Below are 19,310 nucleotides of genomic sequence, written 5' to 3'. Positions count from 1 at the left end.
TAATAATTATAATTATTAATTATTATAATACTCAATTGTAATAATTAAAGTATTACTAGTCAATGCAAAGAAAAAAGAGAAATGCGTGAAAAAAAGGCAGATTACCTGCGCAAACAGCGTGGAATATGTGATGCATTTGCTGTCTATGAGTTTGCCTGATTCTCATCTTCTGCATTTTGTGTGAACCCAGCCAAGTTGGCCAATCAGAAAGGAGAAAACAAGGCGCATGCTGACATCATGAGGCAATAACTCTGATTGTACTGTCCACATGATCACACTCTACCCAGAGTTTCACAAAATCTTCACCCTGGCTGGAGTTTTTAGAAAGTTTTGGTATAAGTCAGGCAATACTTTCGTGTGGACAAACTGCGAAACCTCTTAGAAAATAGTGTGGTTTTGAAAATACCAATGTTTTTTGTGTGGACCGTGCCTGGGATTTTATTTCATGTCTCTTAACCATAAACTTGACCTTCATAAAAGCCTTTTTTTTAATTTTATTTTCCTCAGCAGAGCTTTTGGCTAGTCAGGTTTTGTAGCAAAAAATGTATTTAATTGTTCTGGAGGCATTTAGATTTATAGGCAAAATCTGATCCACAGACACATGCTGGTTTTGTTGTGATTGATGATGAATCTCTATTGACCTTATTCTTGAAGTATGAGCGGCACAGGACTTCTGTTCTCATTCACATTCATTGTTTTTTAAGTGTTAAAAACGACTTGTTAAACTGCTTGATGTTGCAAACTGATCTCTCATATTATATTATTCTACTTTTTATGTATAGTCAGAAACACACTTGTTTGTAGAGCAAGCGGTTTGACCATTTCCTGCCTTATTCTTAGTCATTTCTCCCATTTGCGACTGAATTGGAAGTTCTAAAACAATCACAAAAACGGGCACAATGAAGGAAAAGGTCAATAAACGTAATATATTTTATACAGTAAATAATGCTTATTACATCGTCTTACCCTACTCCTACCACAAAACCCAACCCTCACATGAAAAGTGGAAAATTTTGAATGTCAAAAGATCAAGGACACAAGGCATGTCCTCATAAACCACATCAACATTGTAATACTTTCATCATACCCATGCCATTTTTCAAATGTGTGTCCTCATAAACCACCAAAAACAGTACACACGTACACACACACACGCACACACACACACATGTGCACTTACAAAACATACAAAACATAAAAAGGTCAGCTGTCTTTGTCTTCTGTCCCACAAGGCAGAAATAAAGCCTGACTTTATTTCCAGACTAATGATATTTGACTCAGCTGTCCAGTAACCGCTGACGTAAGCTTTATGTCTCTAAAGCTTGGGTGTATTATATCTTATGATGCCCTTTTAATTCATGAGGTACGGTACAATATATATTCCTTACAGTGCATAATATGGACAAGGAAAAAGACCAGCTTAGGCCAGCATTAGACTTTAGACCACACTTTTTTTGGAGTGGTTCTGTAATTAAAAGTTGTCTGTAATGTACTGATGTACTGTAAATGTTATCTGACTAAGGGGCCGTTTACATGACATGTTTTCAGCCAAAAATGGAAAACTTTTTATGTGTATTGCCTGTTTGTTTAGATGACAATGTTGTTTTTGTGACTGAAAACACATAAATCTAAAAACATGTTTTAAAGAGGAAGTTTTTGACAACAACTAAGGACTATTCTGAAAACGTGAGATGCATCGCACATTAGTTGTTCCACCATGTTGCTGTTGTCGTGCCAACTTGCTACCATAAACAAAGAAGTGTGCAACACTAGTCCCGATTCCGAGTTCTTCTGATTGGTCCACTGATCTAGAACTAAATAAGCATTGCTGCGGGTGAAAGTTGAAATCATTTCATCTTCAAATGATAATAAAACAAAAAAACCTTGTGCTGCAAAAGATGCCACAAAAGAAATGGTCACGCACATCCATTTAACTATAGAAATATAAGATTCTGTCTTTTCTTGTGCGCACGTAAGTCAGTCTCTAAGTAAGTGAGTCCCTTCTCAATGCACAAACTATAATATTGAACAGTTGTTGTTTGCTACACCTGGTGTTATGGATGGACACAGTGCTGGCATGTTCATTAAACAAGATTTTCCTTTTGAAGCTGATTGAATCTTAAATTTAATTCAAAATACACTATTGTTTTTCTGTTGTTTTAGGAGAGTGCTGAGCTTAATCTTTATTTGTTTCCTAATTATAAAGTTTAATTTTTATTTTTTTGTGTTTATTTTGTACTTTATATATATGTATTTATATATAGGTATAATATATATATGGGTTGACAAAAAAGGCTTTGATAATACAATTAAAATCCTGTTGTGACATCGGTGCATCATTTTTACCTAAAACATGCAGTTATCTCAAAGTCTGGCCCAAATCTCTTTATCTTCACAGCAAATGAACAAACAAACAAGCAAGAAAGCAAACAAACAAACTTTAAATATTTTTCTTTACTCTGTTTTCAAGGCTCTTCAACTGGGCTCTGACATCCTCCCTCAATATAAGCAAGAGGCTCCTAAAACTCCACCTCATATTATATTGCACTACTGCACCTTTAAGACCACTTGGGACTGGGTTATCCTCATCCTCACTTTCTACACAGCCATCATGGTGCCCTACAATGTGTCTTTCAAGACCAAACAGAACAACCTGGTGTGGTTGGTACTGGACAGCGTGGTGGATGTCATCTTCCTTGTGGATATTGTGTTGAACTTTCATACAACTTTTGTGGGACCTGGAGGAGAGGTCATATCTGACCCAAAGCTCATACGCATGAACTACTTGAAGACCTGGTTTGTCATAGACCTGCTGTCCTGTCTGCCCTATGACATCATCAATGCCTTTGAAAATGTGGATGAGGTAAGCATAATTTATATGTATGGAGCTTTCTAAAGCTAATAAAGCTAGTATCTCTGATGCTTTTCTAATTTAATGCAATATTGGATTTAATTACTGTATTGTTTTTAATTTCTCAGTTAAATTTAATATATATATATATATATATATATATATATATATATATATATATATATATATATATATATATATATATATATATATCACACAAGTAGCAGTGCTATGTGGCTGTATATCGGCACTGGTGGGAGGCGTGCGTTGCCTTAGTTACCCATCAGTGACGATATATAGCCATATTGCCCTGCTATGAATGTGATATTGCATTTATACAACAGTTCGACCTCATAATTGTGTATATACAGTGCATCCGGAAAGTACTCATAGCACTTCACTTGTTCCACATTTTTTTATGCTACAGCCTTATTCCAAAATGGATTAAATTAATTGATTTCCTCAAAATTCTACACACAATAGCCTATAATGACAATGTGAAAAAAGATTTTTTGAAATTGTTGCAAATTTATAAAAAATAAAAAACCTGAAAAATCACATGTACATAAATATTCACAGCCATTGCTTAATACTTGATGCACCTTTAGCAGCAATTACAGCCTCAAGTCTTTTTGAATATGATGCCACAAGCTTGGCACACCTGTCTTTGGGAATTTTTGCCCATTCCTCTTTGCTGTACCCCTCAAGCTCTATCAGGTAGGATGGGAAGCGACGGTGTACAGCCATTTTCAGATCTCTTCAGAAATGTTTAATAGGATTTAGGTCTGGGTTCTGGCAGGGCCACGGAACGAGATTCACCGAGTTGTTGTGAAGCCACTCCATTGATATTTTGGCGGTGTGCTTTGGGTCATTGTCCTGCTGGAAGATGAACTTAGTCTTAGGTCAAGAGCACTCTGAAGCAGGTTTTCATTTAGGATGTTATGTATATTGCTGCTTTCCCTCTATCCTGACTAGTCTTCCTGTTCCTGCTGCTGAAAAACATCCCTACAGCATGATGCTGCCACCACCATGCTTCACTGTAGGGATGGTATTAGCCTGGTGATGAGCGGTGGCTGGTTTTCTCCAAACGTAACGCCTGGCATTCACTCCAAAGAGTTCAATTTTAGTCTCATCGGACCAGAGAATTTAGTTTCTTATGGTCTGAGAGTCCTTCAGATGCCTTTGGCAAATTCCAGGCGGGCTGCTATGTGCCATCTGGCCACTCTACCATACAGGCCTGATTGGTGAATTGCTGCACAGATGTTTGTCCTTGTGTAAGGTTCCCCTCTTTTCACAGAAGAATGCTGGATCTCAGACAGAGTGACCATCGGGTTATTGATCACCTCCCTGACCAAGGCCCTTCTCCCTCGATCACTCAGCTTAGATGGCCGGCCAGCTCTAGAAAGAGTCCTGGTGGTTCCAAACATCTTCCACTTACGGATGATGGAGGCCACTATGCTCATTGGAACTTTTAGAGCAGCAAACATTTTTCTGTAACCTTTCCCAGCCTTGAGCCTCGAGACAACCCTGTCTCGGAGGTCTACAGACAATTCCTTTGTCTTCATGCTTGGTTTGTGCTTTGACATGCACTATCAACCCTGGGACCTTATATAGACAATGCCTTTTCAAATCATGACCAATCAATTAAATTTACCACAGGTGAACTCCAATGAAGCTGCTGAAACATCTTAAGAATGATCAGAGGAAACAGAATGAACCTGAGCTCCATTTAGAGCTTTACGGCAAAGGCAGTGAATACTTATGTACATGTGACTTTTCAGGTTTTTTATATTTAATAAATTTGCAACAATTTCAAAAAATCTTTTTTTCACATTGTCATTATGGGGTACTGTGTGTAGAATTTCAAGGAAATGAATGAATAAGACTGTAACATTAAAAAATGTGGAAAAAGTTAAGCACTATGAATACTTTCCTGATGCACTGTAAAAAGAAAATCAAACATGGAGAGCCTTTCCTTCACCATTCATTCACATCTGCAGCTGACGTCAGAACACCAAAAACCATTTCCAGTTCACAAACGTCACTTTAAAGCATTTGAATGATTCTCTAGCATAATGTCTGTGTGATGTGATGACAAGATAAGTGATTTTGCTCACATTTTAAGATTGTAAGGCTGAACAGCATGAAATGCCATCAGTCTATAGAGATTTCAAAGTATTTCTCTGTTGAAATCAGGATTTCACAAAAATTATCCCTGAAAAAGCCAAAGCAAAGCAAACAGTAGCAGATTACTATGGTATAAATATAGCAGAATGACAAGCTGATGACCACTGTTGAGCTGAATCTCTGAAAATATAAATATTTCAAATAGGCACCATTCTTATAAATAAACTGGATAGTTGCAATCTAAACAAATACATTCTCACCTAAAAAGTCTCAAAAGTACATTATGTTGTCCAACAGCAGCAATATTGTACTGCACTGTAGTAAGTTTATTAATCTACTGTCACTCTATGTGGGCGGAGTAATATACAAGAGTGAAGAGGCTGTATGAGTGCTGTAATTTGGGAAAAATCGCATAGCAATCAATCAGATTTGAAAACCGGACAGGACAGTTGTATAAAAATATTTCAATATATTTTAATATATTTATATAGAATAATAATTCGAAATATATATGCATTAAAATAATGATATACAGTTGAAGTCAGAATTATTAGCCCCCTTTGGATTTTTTTTTCTTTGTAAAACATAATTTGGGAAATATTTAACAGAGCAAGGATCTTTTCACAGTATGTCTGATAATATTATTTCTTCTGTGGAAAGTCTTATTTGTTTTATTTCGGCTAGAATAAAAGCAGTTTTTAATTTTTTAAAAACCATTTAAAGGTCAAAATTATTAGCCCCTTTAAGCAATTTTCTTTTCGATAGTCTTCAGAACAAACCACTGTTAAACAATGACTTGCCTAATTACCCTAACTTGCCTAGTTAACCAAATTAACACTTTAAATGTCACTTTAAGCTGCATAGAAGTGTCTTGAAAAATATCTAGTAAAAAATTATTTACTGTCATCAGTGCAAAGATAAAATAAATCAGTTATTAGAAATGTGCACAGTTATTAAAACTATGTTTAGAAATGTGTTGAAAAATCTTCCCTCCGTTAAACAGAAATTGGTGAAAAAATAAACAGGGGCTAATAATTCAGGGGGGCTTATAATTCTCACTTCAACTGTATATGCATAATAATATTTATGAATTATTAAGCAATTAATTATGTTCTTCTCATTAACGAATCCTGAAAAAAATAAAATAAAATAAAAATCAACTCTTGCTATATCACTCTTTCTACAAATATATTCAGCAGCAAAACACTAGTAGTGTTACAAAGCAGATGCTGTGAACAGACTTGCAGATCCAAATGCAGTTTATTAATCAAGGTCGTACAGGGAGAGGTCAGAAAGAGGAGCAAAACTGTAGTACAAGGGAAATCCAAAAGATGTGGTCAGAATACAGACGAGAGGTCATACAAGGCCGCACAGAATCAAAACCCAAGAACCCAAACTAGGAGAACCACTTTGTGATATTTGTAATAGAAAAAAGACTCAGCAATGTGTGAATGAAAGTGAGGTGTATTTATAGTCTTTGTAATCAGTGTAGATGAGAAGCAGCTGTGTCTGTGTGTGATTGTCCAGATTATTGTCAGCTGTTGCATGAGTTGATTAGCGCAGGGAGTTCTGGGACTTGTAGTTCATTCAGCAGTAATCTCCAATAGAGAAAACCCCGCTGGCGATGGCTACAAACTACAGGAAGTAATCGCCAGTGGAGACAATGCCACTGGCTATCACAACAGATAGTAATAAGAAATGTTTATTTATCCCCCAGATTAGCATATTGGTGTGATATCTGATGGAAAATGGGATTTTTTCAGACGTTTAAACAATATTTTTAACAGATATATTGTAAAAAAAAAAGTTATTTTACAAATTACAATATTGCTATTTATACTGTATTTTTATGACATGAGATTTGATTTAGTAAGCTGATTTGTTTTCAAGTGAATCAGAAACACGTATGAATCACTTATGAATCTTTTTAAATTAGTATAACTCACTTGCTAAACCTAATTTAAAAATGCATTTGATTTTCCGAAAATATTTTTTTCCCTAAAAATCCAAAAAATGGAATTGGTAAATGAATAAAAATTACCAAATATGTTCAATTGCATGTGTGAATTTCTGCTGTCAGAATGACTGAACTGTCGAACAAATATCTTTTGTTTACATCATATTTGATCATATTTGATTGTTCTCAGATGTCCAATTACTGTATGGGCAAGAGCACAAATCAATAATTCTTCATCTTCTTTGCTTTTATTACTCTTGGTATTATGTTTATGGAGTAATTCCAATCATATTTTTCGTGCTTAGCTCTTGCGTTATAATTGATCCTCCTCCATGTTTCTAAAGTCAGTGATTATTCATCTTTGGAACTGTTTTTGGTAATTACTGTTTGAGCTGTTTGACTTCTCCAGCATATATTTCCATCTCTTATTGAGAAGAAACAATCTCGTCTTGTGTTCCTCTCTCTGCAGTGCTGCATGCTTGTTTTTTTGTGAGTGTCAGTAATGCTTTATGAAACTCCCGAAAACTGTATCCATTACTGCCATTTCTTTCCGTATCAGTGGCTGCTCACGATACTTCACATTAGCCTAAATGATCTCAAGTCAGCAAGAGAGTTCAATGAGACAGTAAGTTGGTTGGTTCAATTTTTAGAGTGTGTGTAGATGTGTGATGTGTGCTGAAAGTAGACATGAGGATAGACTGAGAAGGAAGTGTGTTGTTCTTCAATCTAATTATCAATGCTCTAGTATATTTTCACCACGGGGTACAGTATTTACTAGATGAATGGTTTAAAGTGGCCCTGTTGTCCTTTTTACAATTTCAACTTTTTTTTATTGCTGTTTGTGCATTAAATATTTTACTAAGTCAAAATAAAGTCAGTCAGTCAGTAAAGTCACAATGCGAGTTGCTCTTTAAACCATCAAGCAGTATTTCTGAACTCCTTCAAGTACCTTGGTTGTGGTCCTTACCACCCAAGGCATGTCCAAAAAGACAGTACTTGGTTGTGCTTGTTTTGTGTTGTTGCATTGTCCAAGAGATTATGTTTTACAGATCTATTAAACTAATACACATTGGGAAAATGTATTTTCGAACTCTATTATTACATCAGCTGCATTTCCATAAACCTAGACTGTGGACAATTTGAAATTGTGCAATAAACTGTATTTAACCCTCTACCGCATAATGTTGCCATATGTCAATATGATATTTATGTTCATTTCCCTGCCACTGTTTTTTTAAGACCAACGTTCAAATTTTTTTTGTTGGAAAGAGAAGACCTTAGTGTAGCCAATGATGTGCTTTGGTTAAGTCACATGACATGCAGTGTTTTTCTGTAGCTTGATTTCTGATATATATATATATATATATATATATATATATATATATATATATATATATATATATATATATATATATATATATATATATATATATATATATATATATATATATATATATATATATATATATATAATTATTAGCCCCCCTAAATGATTAGCCCCCCCCTGTTTATTTTTTCCCCAATTTCTGTTTAATGGAGAGACATTTTTTTTTCAACACATTTCTAAATATGATAGTTGTATTAACTCATTTCTCATAATTGATTTATATTATCTTTGCCATGATGACAGTAAGTGTATTTTATTAGATATTTTTCAAGACACTTCTATACAGCTTAAAGTGACATTTAAAGGCTTAAGTAGGTTAATCAGCTTAACTAGGCAGGTTAGGGTAATTAGGCAAGTTATTGTATAAAGAAGGTTTGTTCTGTAGACTATCGAAAAACAATTTGCTTAAAGGGGCTAATAATATTGACCTTAAAATGGTTCATAAAAAAATTAAAACTGCTTTTATTCTAGCGGAAGGAAAACAAAAACAAATAAGACTTTCTCCAGAAGAAAAAATATTTAAAAAACCAAAAAAACTCAAAGGGGGGCTAATAATTCTGACTTCAACTAAAAAACTAAAACTAACTACCATCTAAACTAAACTAAAACAAACTACCTCCCTTTTAAGATGAGATGGTGGGCCAAACTAAAGGTTACCAAAGGCCAAATTTGGCCTGCAGGCCCTAGTTTGGGCATTTCTACTATAGAGACAGAACCCTCTTCTGGAAATAGGCAGCTCATGTGCAAGAGACACACATTAAAAGATACCAAACGTTATCTTTTAAGATACAAAGGTAGACACTATGGTGGTACCCTAAAGGATCATTGCACCTCTATTGAAGAGTTTGTAACTCATTTTGGGCACAGACTTGTACCATTAAAACATTTTTTCTGACAGTGATGGTATGACGATCTGTTGAATGTATTGCGATTAAACATCCAAAACATTGTGGAGACACAAGTTTATACACTAATAATACACTTTGTAATAAGCAAAACATAATGGGCTCTATTTTAATGATTTAGGCACAAAGTCTAAAGTGCATGAAGCCAAAGCATTAAGTGCATGTTCGAATCCACTTCTGTTATTTTAAGGATGGAAAATTAAGGTTTGCGCCACAGCGCATGATCTAACAGGGTTGTTCTGATTCTCTTAATGAGTGATGGGTGTTTTTTGAGCATAACATGCATTAAATCAGAGTCTCATCTCCCATTCCTTTTAAAAATCAGTTGCGTTAACTGTAAATTAGGGTTGCGCTGGTCTGAAAATAGCAACAAATTGTGTCAAACATGTCTTGAACTTTATTGCGCTGGCCCATGATATCTAAAGACTATATTTTAAGATAAGATTTTAAGACCTTTTTGCACCTTTAGTTTAGAGTTTATAGCTCATTTTAGGGCACACACTGGTACCATAAGGACCCACTGTGGACCTTTAAATGTACAGTTAAAGGTTTTGCATACCTAGGTACAAAATTATACCTTCTTTTTTCTCAAAGTGATGGTATGATGATCTGTTGAATGTGTTGACATTAAACATCCAAGACACATTCCAGGGACACACAGAGCTAATATTATACCTTGTAATAAGTAAAACATAATGCCTTATACATAAAAAATAAAGGAAGATCTCTTTTTTTTCAGTTTCCATACAATAAATGGCAAACAAATAATAGGTTCTTTAGTGTTTCATAGAAAAAATAAAATGATGAGGGAAAAGGTAAGGGAATAAATCATTTTTATTTATGGATGAACTATCTCTTTAAGTGTTCTCAAAATAAATGATAGTATGCTGATAAACTCTTACACCTATGTTTTGAGTGTTGAGCGCTTCCATTGGTCTTCTCTACTTCAATAAACATGAAGTTTTCTGGTGGACTTGCAGGACGTTTTGCTCAACAGACTTTTTTCCACTATTATATTCTGTCTGGGGACATCAGTTCAACTAATATGGAGTGCTGGGAAGAATTGGATCATCCGAAAAACTTTAAATTGGCGCAGGAGCCCTAATGGAGGTTGGATTGAATGACTATGGACACTAGGAATAAAATATGATTCGCCTTTAAGCTTCTTTAGATTATTAATCCCTCCTTATGCATGGTAAGATATCTTTATCCAAGAAAATAACTCTTCAAATTCTCACTGGTGCTGGTGTGTTAACGGTTACCCGGGCAACAGGCATCCTCTGCCATTGTTGTTGGAATGCATGAGTCTCTGCATCATTGGAACACAACGAAGTCTCAAAACTGCAGTGTGCCCAGATCTCAATAAAGTGTTGCCGTGGCATCTGAGACTGCATGCATTGCTGAATCACTTCTGATGTGGTGAATGGTGCATGCTGAGTTCAGCTAAGGACATGTATGATGAAGTAATGTCTGGTTGAGCTGCAGATTTATTTATATTTCTGTGATCAAATGCATAACTCAACTTTTTTCACATTTAACAAGTGATCTAGAGTTGCATTTATCCAGTCCTGAATCCATTTATTCTATCTCCGGGTATGGCAGTATCACTTTAAGCTTAGCTTATCATAGATCATTGATTCAGATTAGACCATTAGCATCTCACTCAAAACAAAGGTTTGGATAATTGGTCTTCGTACATGATTTGACTACAGAAGAGTCAATCTTTAAATAGGAAAATTATCAAAACTCTTTTGATTTTTGACACAAAATCCTTTTTTTGAGCGGGATGCTAACTGTCTAATCTGATTCAATGCCAGACCTAGAGATCATCTGAATGGATTTAAAAATAGTAAAGCTCAACTGCTTAACTCCAGGTGATTTGTAAAATTAGCCTGACTTTAAAAAGAAAGTGTTTGAGTGTTCTTTTAATGAGATTATTTTACCCCTTTTTCAAGATTAAATATAAGTCTTTTGTGTCTCCAGAATGTGTCTGTAAAGTTTCAGCTCAAAATACCCAACAGATAATTTATTATACCTTTTAGAATCTGGAAAATTTGAGCTGTTAAGGTATTGTAGCTGTTTTTGTTGCCTGTGCCTTTAATGCAAATGAGCTGGTTCTCCCCACCCACCATTCCCACATGTGTGTCAGAGCGACAGAGATCTGTCTGATGCCTGTTCCCTTCACGTAGATAAACAGCACATTAACAGACAAGAATGATGCAGATCTCCCTTACTACAGTAAGAACTTTCCCAACTGTTATTGATGTATTTGATGTGGAGTTGATTGAAGCCTTTTTGCAATGATGAGTCACATACAGTACAACGTCGTTTTAAAGCATGCACACACAGGCACACACACACACGTTTAGTTTTGCACTGTTTTTGCAAATGTGACAGGATACACGTTAATATCCACTGCTGTATGGATATCTATATTAATGTACAAAATAAACCTGATTTAACGTCCACAAACTGCACTCCTATGTCATGTTGTGGTGGGCCTAAAAATGGGGTTTTTGGTTCCTATTTTAACATCAGGAAACCTAAAAAAGAGACTTATTGGGCTCTATTTTGACGATCCATGGCAAAGTGCAAAGCACAGGGCGCAAACGCATTAAGGGCGTGTCAGAATCCACTTTTGCTAATATAAGGTAGGAAAAATCCGCTTTGCGCCGTGGCGCATGGTCTAAAAGGATTAGAGATTATTTTCTTAATGAGTTATAGGTGTTTTTTGAGAATAAACCAATCAAAGTCTCATCTCCCATTCCCTTTAAGAGTCAGTTGCGTCGCACCAAAGCGTATTTGCTATTTACATGACGGACTATGGAAGTGGAAAAACTGAACCCTTCACTAGCATAAAAACAGTTAAACAGAGCATCTACAGCTTGAGAATGAGAGATGAGCCTCATTATTTACTTTCATTTTCACTCTTGTGGATAGGGAAACTTCTTGTACGCACAGACATCTATTAGCCTATAAATAATTAATTTAGTTTGTTAAGCTCAAAGATTTGTTTCAAAACTATTTCTAAATTCAGTTCTAATTTCCAGCAAACGAATAAATGAACAATAATAGCGAAGTGTGTTCAAACAACTGAGTTATATCCAGATACACATGCTATGCCCCATATGGTCTAAAACCTGACAGGTGTTCAAATCTAAGCTTATTTTTAATAAAAACAAATATAAATATGAATATAATAAATAATACTGCTAATAATAATAACATTATACAAAAGCAAATTGTTATGAATAAACTGAAAAAGCCCCCTGAGATGAAGGCATGAAAGATTGGTTTTTATGTTTATATAGCCTAGAAAATAATATGTTTTGTAATATTTTAATCCTTTATATTTATATCCTATAGGCTATATATCCTTATGATATCCTATTTATATCCTTAATATTTTAATTATTTTTTTATATGTAAAGATATTTGCGTATTGCTGTACACCCTGTTTGTATTAAGCAATGTGTAAGCGAGGCGCATAACTAACGCGCTCTGCGCCGGCTTTGTTCTGGTCTATAGAACAGTCTATTAAAGTTTCTCAAAATAGCAACGCACCAGCAATGTGCCTCAACACGCTTCCTTTTTTAGATCAGAACGCAAATGCATTTGCTTTTTAAACAGCGTGGCGCAAAACGTCAAAACGACTCTTGTGCCAAGCTGAAACTAGCAAACAACAATTGCGTCGCGCCTTGTGCCGCATTGCGCTGGGTGTATTATAGGGCCTATTGTGTTTCTATCACTCCAATATGACCGGGGACACACATCTACTCACAGTTTTGTCCAAACAGCTTACAAAAGATTACAAAAAAAATTATCATTAACTATTCAGCAGGGATTTCATGGGTGTTATCGATTGGGTATTATATTCAATATAGTTTTTTAGCTTTATGTTATTCATAGGATAAAGAAATACATTCAAAGCCCAAATGTATTTAAACTTTTTGTACTGCAACTTGTGTATTGTAATTTGTTATTTTTACACATTAAATCAATAAGCAGAGGAAACAAACCATAATGTAAAATCAAGAACTTTCTGGGACAATTTTTATAATATATGATATTGCAACCTAGTACAGTGAAAACCCTTGATAATAAATATTTCCTTTAAACCCTTGATGCTTTGAAGAATCATTTAAGTAACCTTTATTATTTAGAGTGTGAGGATATGACCTACATCTCTTTGACAGCTTTAGATGAAGTTTTAATAAATAGGGAGGCATACTGAGACTGTGTATTAAAAGAGAGCAGTGTTCTGAAGGAGGAAAAGAATATTTGATTGATTCTGTTCATTGGTTTAAGGAGGAAATAAAAAAGTTCATGATAAGTTTTACCCATGCGTTTAAGTATTGCTAAATTTACACTGCAAATGTGGCACAGAAGTGCAACTGAAGTGGCATTTGCTGTAGTTGTTTTTACATCGACATGGCTTAAATGCTTTTACACATCAACAACGATGATTTATTTTGATACTAAGCAGACATAACCTTGCCTACAGTAGCTTTGAAGCATCATTGCTTCTTTGCACTGAATTTTCAACAGACACCTGCAGCCTTTACTTAGAAATGTAGAAAAGCCTTGTCATATGTTTCAGAATGTGTATATACAGTAGATGCCTCTTTGCATGTTTATACTGTGCTAACGGTATATATTTACCGGCAGAGAGTGCTATTATAAAAGCTGATGGCTTTTGGCTCAGCTGTTGTTGAAATGTCATCTGACCCCCACTGAATTCTGTTTGTTTCCCAAACCTGACACAAACCAGTACCTCAACGGGACACTTGTTGAGCTGGAAGGTGTTAATGCTAGATCCTCACAGAGCCATGAAAACGAACAGGGTTTTTGAATATGACATTCAAAACTCATGGCAGATTATTGAGTTAATATACTACTTATATAATGTAATTTAATTTAAATTCAATTTAGTTTTTTGCTTATTTGTAAAATGAAGTTTGAAGTATCTGTTATAGATTGCTCTTAGCAAATATTCTGATGCTGTGAATATGAAGTATATGAAGTGAATATGAGTATGAAAATTTGTGGAAAATTTAAGTATTTCACTCAGTAATAGAATAAACACAACAAAATAACAATGGTGAAAAAAGAACTGCTAAGAAAGCATTTGATTGTACTTATGTGGATGTGTGTGTACCAGTACTGCAATGAAAATACATATTTACAACATATTGCACTTTTTTTGCAATAAATATGATCTAATAATATTTTAATAATGAGAATTAGAATGTTTGATCAGTTATATTTAAATAAAATTAGGGGAAAAGAAAAAAAAAACAAAAACGATATATTAATCACATAATTGTAGCAATAAATATAAAATATCTTCATTATTGTTAGAAAATGACAGAAAAAAATGATAACACTTTATTTTATTGTGTCCCTGTTACACATGTTCCATGTAAGAACTATAATCACAATTAATCAGTGGCGGAAAGAGTACTGAAAAATTATACTTGAGTGAAAGTACCATATCTTTCCAAAAATGTAGTGTAAGTAGAGTAAAACCATATGTTCTAACACTAAGAGTAAAAATTAACCCTTTTAAAAGTACTCAAGTAGTTTTAATACGTGCAATTTGTGCATGTATTTAAAAACGTACAATTCTGTAGTGCATTGAGTTATTGTTAAAGACAATTTCTTGGTTTTAATCACCACAGGCATCTGTGGTGTCTAGGCTTTTCATCTGTGGCATGAAATTAAATTCTAATTCTCTCAGTCATTTTGTGTAACAATATTGCATCATCGTGGATATTTTTTAATGCTTTTACACTGTAGATGTGTGCTGCATTTATTATGCGTCTTGACTGATTATTCTACTTAGCCAATTACACAAGAAAAAACAGACAAAGAAGTTGAAGACAAATTTCATAGTAAATGTACTGACACTGAATTAAAAATATAGTCATTTCAAGAGTATATTCAACAGTACACATTTTTACACTATTTAAAACAGTACAATCCCAGAGAAAAAAATGCTCAATTACACAAAATATACCTAAACAGCACAAATTTGTATCTAATTTGTAACCTAAAGGAACAAAAATGTATCTTTAAGTTACCTGTTAAGTATTTCCAAGAGTGTAGTTAATTAATTTTACCTTCTTATGATTAAAATAAAATTTAAAAATAAAATAAATAAAATACACTTTATTTTGATGGTCCATTTGAGTATTAGTAGACTGTCTGGTTAATATCTGGTGATACTGCTCCTTCAACAGACATTTAACTGACTATAAGAAACTTTGCATGTACATGTCAACTTACACTAACCTTAAACCCAACCCAACAATCTACTTATAATCTAATGAGAATTAGTTGGCATGTAGATGCAATGTAACTTAAATTCAAGCTTCATCAAAATAAAGTGTGATCAGAATTTTTGTTGCTGCAGATCATTTTTTGCATTGTATTAAATAATGTTGTATGTTTTAAAAGTTAAGCAAAAGTTATGATGTCATTTAAAAAAACATTCTGTTCATAATCAAATGCTGTAAAGTGTGTTATAAATAATTGAAGGCACAGGCAGTTGGCGGGAGTGCAGCTGTCTGTCGTGGGGATTGATAGTCTGCAGCTGTCCAATGTTTTCCTATGAACTTCAGCCTGTTCTGTCTTTGTGTCCCCCGTGGGTCACATGTCCTTGTCTATCAGCTAGTTTGTTGACTTGTGTCATACAATAATAGGTAATTAGTTTCTGAATAAAATGAGGATTGTCATATAGTTTTCCTTGTTTTGTAGCAAATTTGATCATTGCATCCTTGAGTGGATCTCTTTCCCCATTAAATGAAGTTTCTTTTTAAGTTCATTAAATGAACTCTTACTTTAAATGCATATTCAATGTAAGTTAAATAAAGTGCACATAAAAATACATTCAAACATATAAACAGAGCTAAACATGGCAAAATGATTAACTAAATTAAGAGCTGGTGTGATGAAATCAGTCAATTAACCTACATAACACATACAAAAAGTGCAATCATCACTGGTCAAGCGGTATTGAAAGTTTTATTTAAAAGTTTTTACATATATTTGATTACACTGAAGTTTCATTAACCCAACCTTGCCTCAAAATGGACAATCCCAACAGCTGGGTTAAAAATGTAATTTCAATTTAATGTAAAAATATGAACACAACACTGGATTAAATATGGGTTAATACAACCCAGCAGGGAGAGTGTAACATTTGGTAAATCCATAAATAGCACAACTGAGAAGCAAAATTGCTAAGCAGACGTTTAGGGACAGATTTACTTACAGCTTGCGCAAGCACAAATCCTCCTTTAATTGGCCTTAAAAACACCTATGCCAACCAATAACGCATAACCATAAAAAGATAGAGTCAAACATGGTTAAAAATATATATTCAAAATGTCTTATCTATTGGGCAAATACAGCTGAAGTCAGAATCTTTAGCCCCCCTGAATTAATAGCTCCCCTGTTTATTTTTTCTTTGATTTCTGTTTGACGGAGAGAAGAATTTTTCAGCACATCTCTAAACATAATAGTTTTAAAAACTCATTTCTAATAACTGATTTATTTTATTTTTACCATGATGACAGTAAATAATATTTGACTAGATATTTTTCAAGACACTTCTCTACAGCTTAAAGTGACATTTAAAGGCTTAACTAGGTTAATTATGTTAACTAGGCAGGTTAGCTTAATTAGGCAAGTTATTGTACAACAATGGTTGTCTGTAGACTATCAAAAAAAGAGTTAGCTTAAAGGGGCTAATAATTTTGACCTTAAAATGGTTTTTAAAAAAAATTAAATTGCCTTTATTCAAGCCGAAATAAAACTTTCTTCACTGAGGAATGATATTACATTATTATTGCCTGTTTTTAAACCAAAAAGCTCACAAAATGTATTAATGCTTAACAAATGAAATAATTGGGCTTATTAAACAAATAAACATCTGATGTGCCGTACAGGTTTGTGTGAGGAAAACACAGAACCATTACAGTATGACCTTCATATTTCTTTTTGGGGGCTTGACAGCCAATTTAAACTTTGCTGTATTCAATTCAATTTAAGTTTACTTGTGTAGCACTTTCCTACAATAATTATCATTGCAATGCAGCTTCACAAAAGGTGCACATAATTACATCATTATTACAGTCAAAATCAGAAAAAATTAGGAGTTGTGTATAGTAGTATAGGGTTGGCCAACACAATCTCACGGCAATTCGTAACTTTTTGATTTAGTGGCTAATTCGTATGAATTTGTATGATCTAATTCGTACAATTTAGTACGATTTGCTCATCCCCCAATGACGGTTGGGTTTAGGGGTGGGGTTAGGTGCCACGCCTCCTTTTTAAAATCGTACAATTTCATACAACTGAAATACTTATGTTTTCTTGTGAGATCAGGCTGGGTTGGCAGTATGTAAATGTCGTTATCCTGCAGTTATACGGTATAAAGTGTCCTTCCAAAAAAATTATATTTACTGTACATGTTGTAACAATAAAAAAATGTTAATTGAAGTATAAACACTATCTGACAAATACAGTTCAAAATTCATGTTTAACTGAATAAACAGTTAGTAAACACAAGTACATCCTATTGAGCATAGTTTATTTTCATCACCAATCATGGTAGAACAGTTTCTCAAGCAGTTTGGGATGCATTTTGGAAACAGGAGACAAGCCCCTGGTCTAATGTTCTCAAAGACTTACTTTTAGTCATTATTTGGGTAGCACACATATTCTGACCTAAATCTTTGAAACACATCTAAATCTAAAACACATCTTTGGTACTAAACAAAAGTTTAAAGATTGATAGATCATAAAAGTGAGTGAGTAAAGCTAAAACTCTCAGGTGAATTATTTCCTAATCATTTCACAGAAGCTGCATATTAGGACGTCAGTTGTTGTTATTGGACACACATTATTTATTGCTGTTTATCATGTTAATATGACGTCCTGCTGCTCCGTTGATGCTAATTACTTTAATGGTCTCAATGTGCTTCTGTCCAGATCTCATATCTGTAAATGGGTCTCTTGAATCCTGAAGTTCGTCTTTAATTTATTATTTGCATGCACTAACGCAGGTTAGCGTGATGTGAAACGTCTGCCTCTGTCTTTCTGACTTAGGATGCCTTTGTAGACTCCTCTGCAGTGGGTCACTTGCCATCTGCAGGCCATTCTCCACGAAACGCCACACGTGCGGAGGATTCAGTGCTGCCTGTAAGTTTGCTCTCATTTCTTACAGTATGTTGTTTATAGCTCTTCTGTCCCATTTTCCCATTTGTACTCAAGTTCAGTAACCTCTCTCCTATTCAATGTTGAGCAGAGACGCACTAATGGCTCTCTAATTTATGCTAATGTTGCTCTGAATGCTGCACCCCTTAGTGTGTTTGTTTATCTAAAGTGATTTTAGATGTGAGTCAATTCAAATTAGATGGCACAAGATTCATTTCCCACCCCCTGACACACACAACCAAACGTAGCATGTTTCACCAGCGGGCTTTAATGTTTTCTTGTCGATTATCCTATCATTCAACTGTGGGGTCGTCACATATAACTGAACGTTTATGAGTATGCATAACCTTTTAATGTTCACAGTTGAGAACTACTCATTTGTTTGGCCTTAAAGACAAAGGCAAAAATCTTTATGGTTTACTAAATGCTACATAAGCACATTGCAAATTAGATATAAGCTCTCAGAGTGATGAATTACTCGTAAAAGTATCCATTAGGAGCTGCTCTGCTTTGGGAGTTGACTGTTGGCAAAATTAGCATCAGTTTTCTTTAAACATTTTTAGCTAGTGTAATAAAAGCTGTAGGATTCTATGCGATATTGCAGAATGAACACATCTATTTTTACCTTCCTTCCTCCGTGTCAGTGTCTGGGGAAAATTGCTCCTTTCAGGAACATAAAGCATGTTTGAGAAATTAGCCTTTTGATTATGTGACGGCTGGAACAAAAAGGCAGAAATCCTCAGCGGAGGAAATGCTAATTAAACCTGCGAGGTACACATCATGGACACTATTTATAAACAGATCTGGGCTGACAGTCCGAAGCTGTTGAGGATGCAACAATTAGGTGTACTTACTTCGCAC

At 34.5% G+C, this 19,310-nt stretch overlaps 1 protein-coding gene across 1 annotated transcript in view; it reads left to right on the top strand.

Annotated features, from left to right (window-relative positions):
* The window catches only part of kcnh5a (potassium voltage-gated channel, subfamily H (eag-related), member 5a), a 234,352-nt gene that overhangs the window by 65,030 nt on the left and 150,012 nt on the right, over window positions 1–19,310 (top strand). Inside the window, exons 6-7 of the mRNA XM_056481183.1 lie at window positions 2,471–2,863; window positions 18,342–18,434. Coding sequence (XP_056337158.1) covers window positions 2,471–2,863; window positions 18,342–18,434 — 486 coding nt within the window. The remainder of the gene's footprint in view (window positions 1–2,470; window positions 2,864–18,341; window positions 18,435–19,310) is intronic.

The sequence above is a fragment of the Danio aesculapii genome, chromosome 20 (genome assembly GCF_903798145.1).
Source record: "Danio aesculapii chromosome 20, fDanAes4.1, whole genome shotgun sequence".
In the NCBI taxonomy this organism is placed as follows: Eukaryota; Metazoa; Chordata; class Actinopteri; order Cypriniformes; family Danionidae; genus Danio; species Danio aesculapii.
Note: the sequence above shows the minus strand (reverse complement) of the source record. Positions and strands in the feature narration are given on the sequence as shown.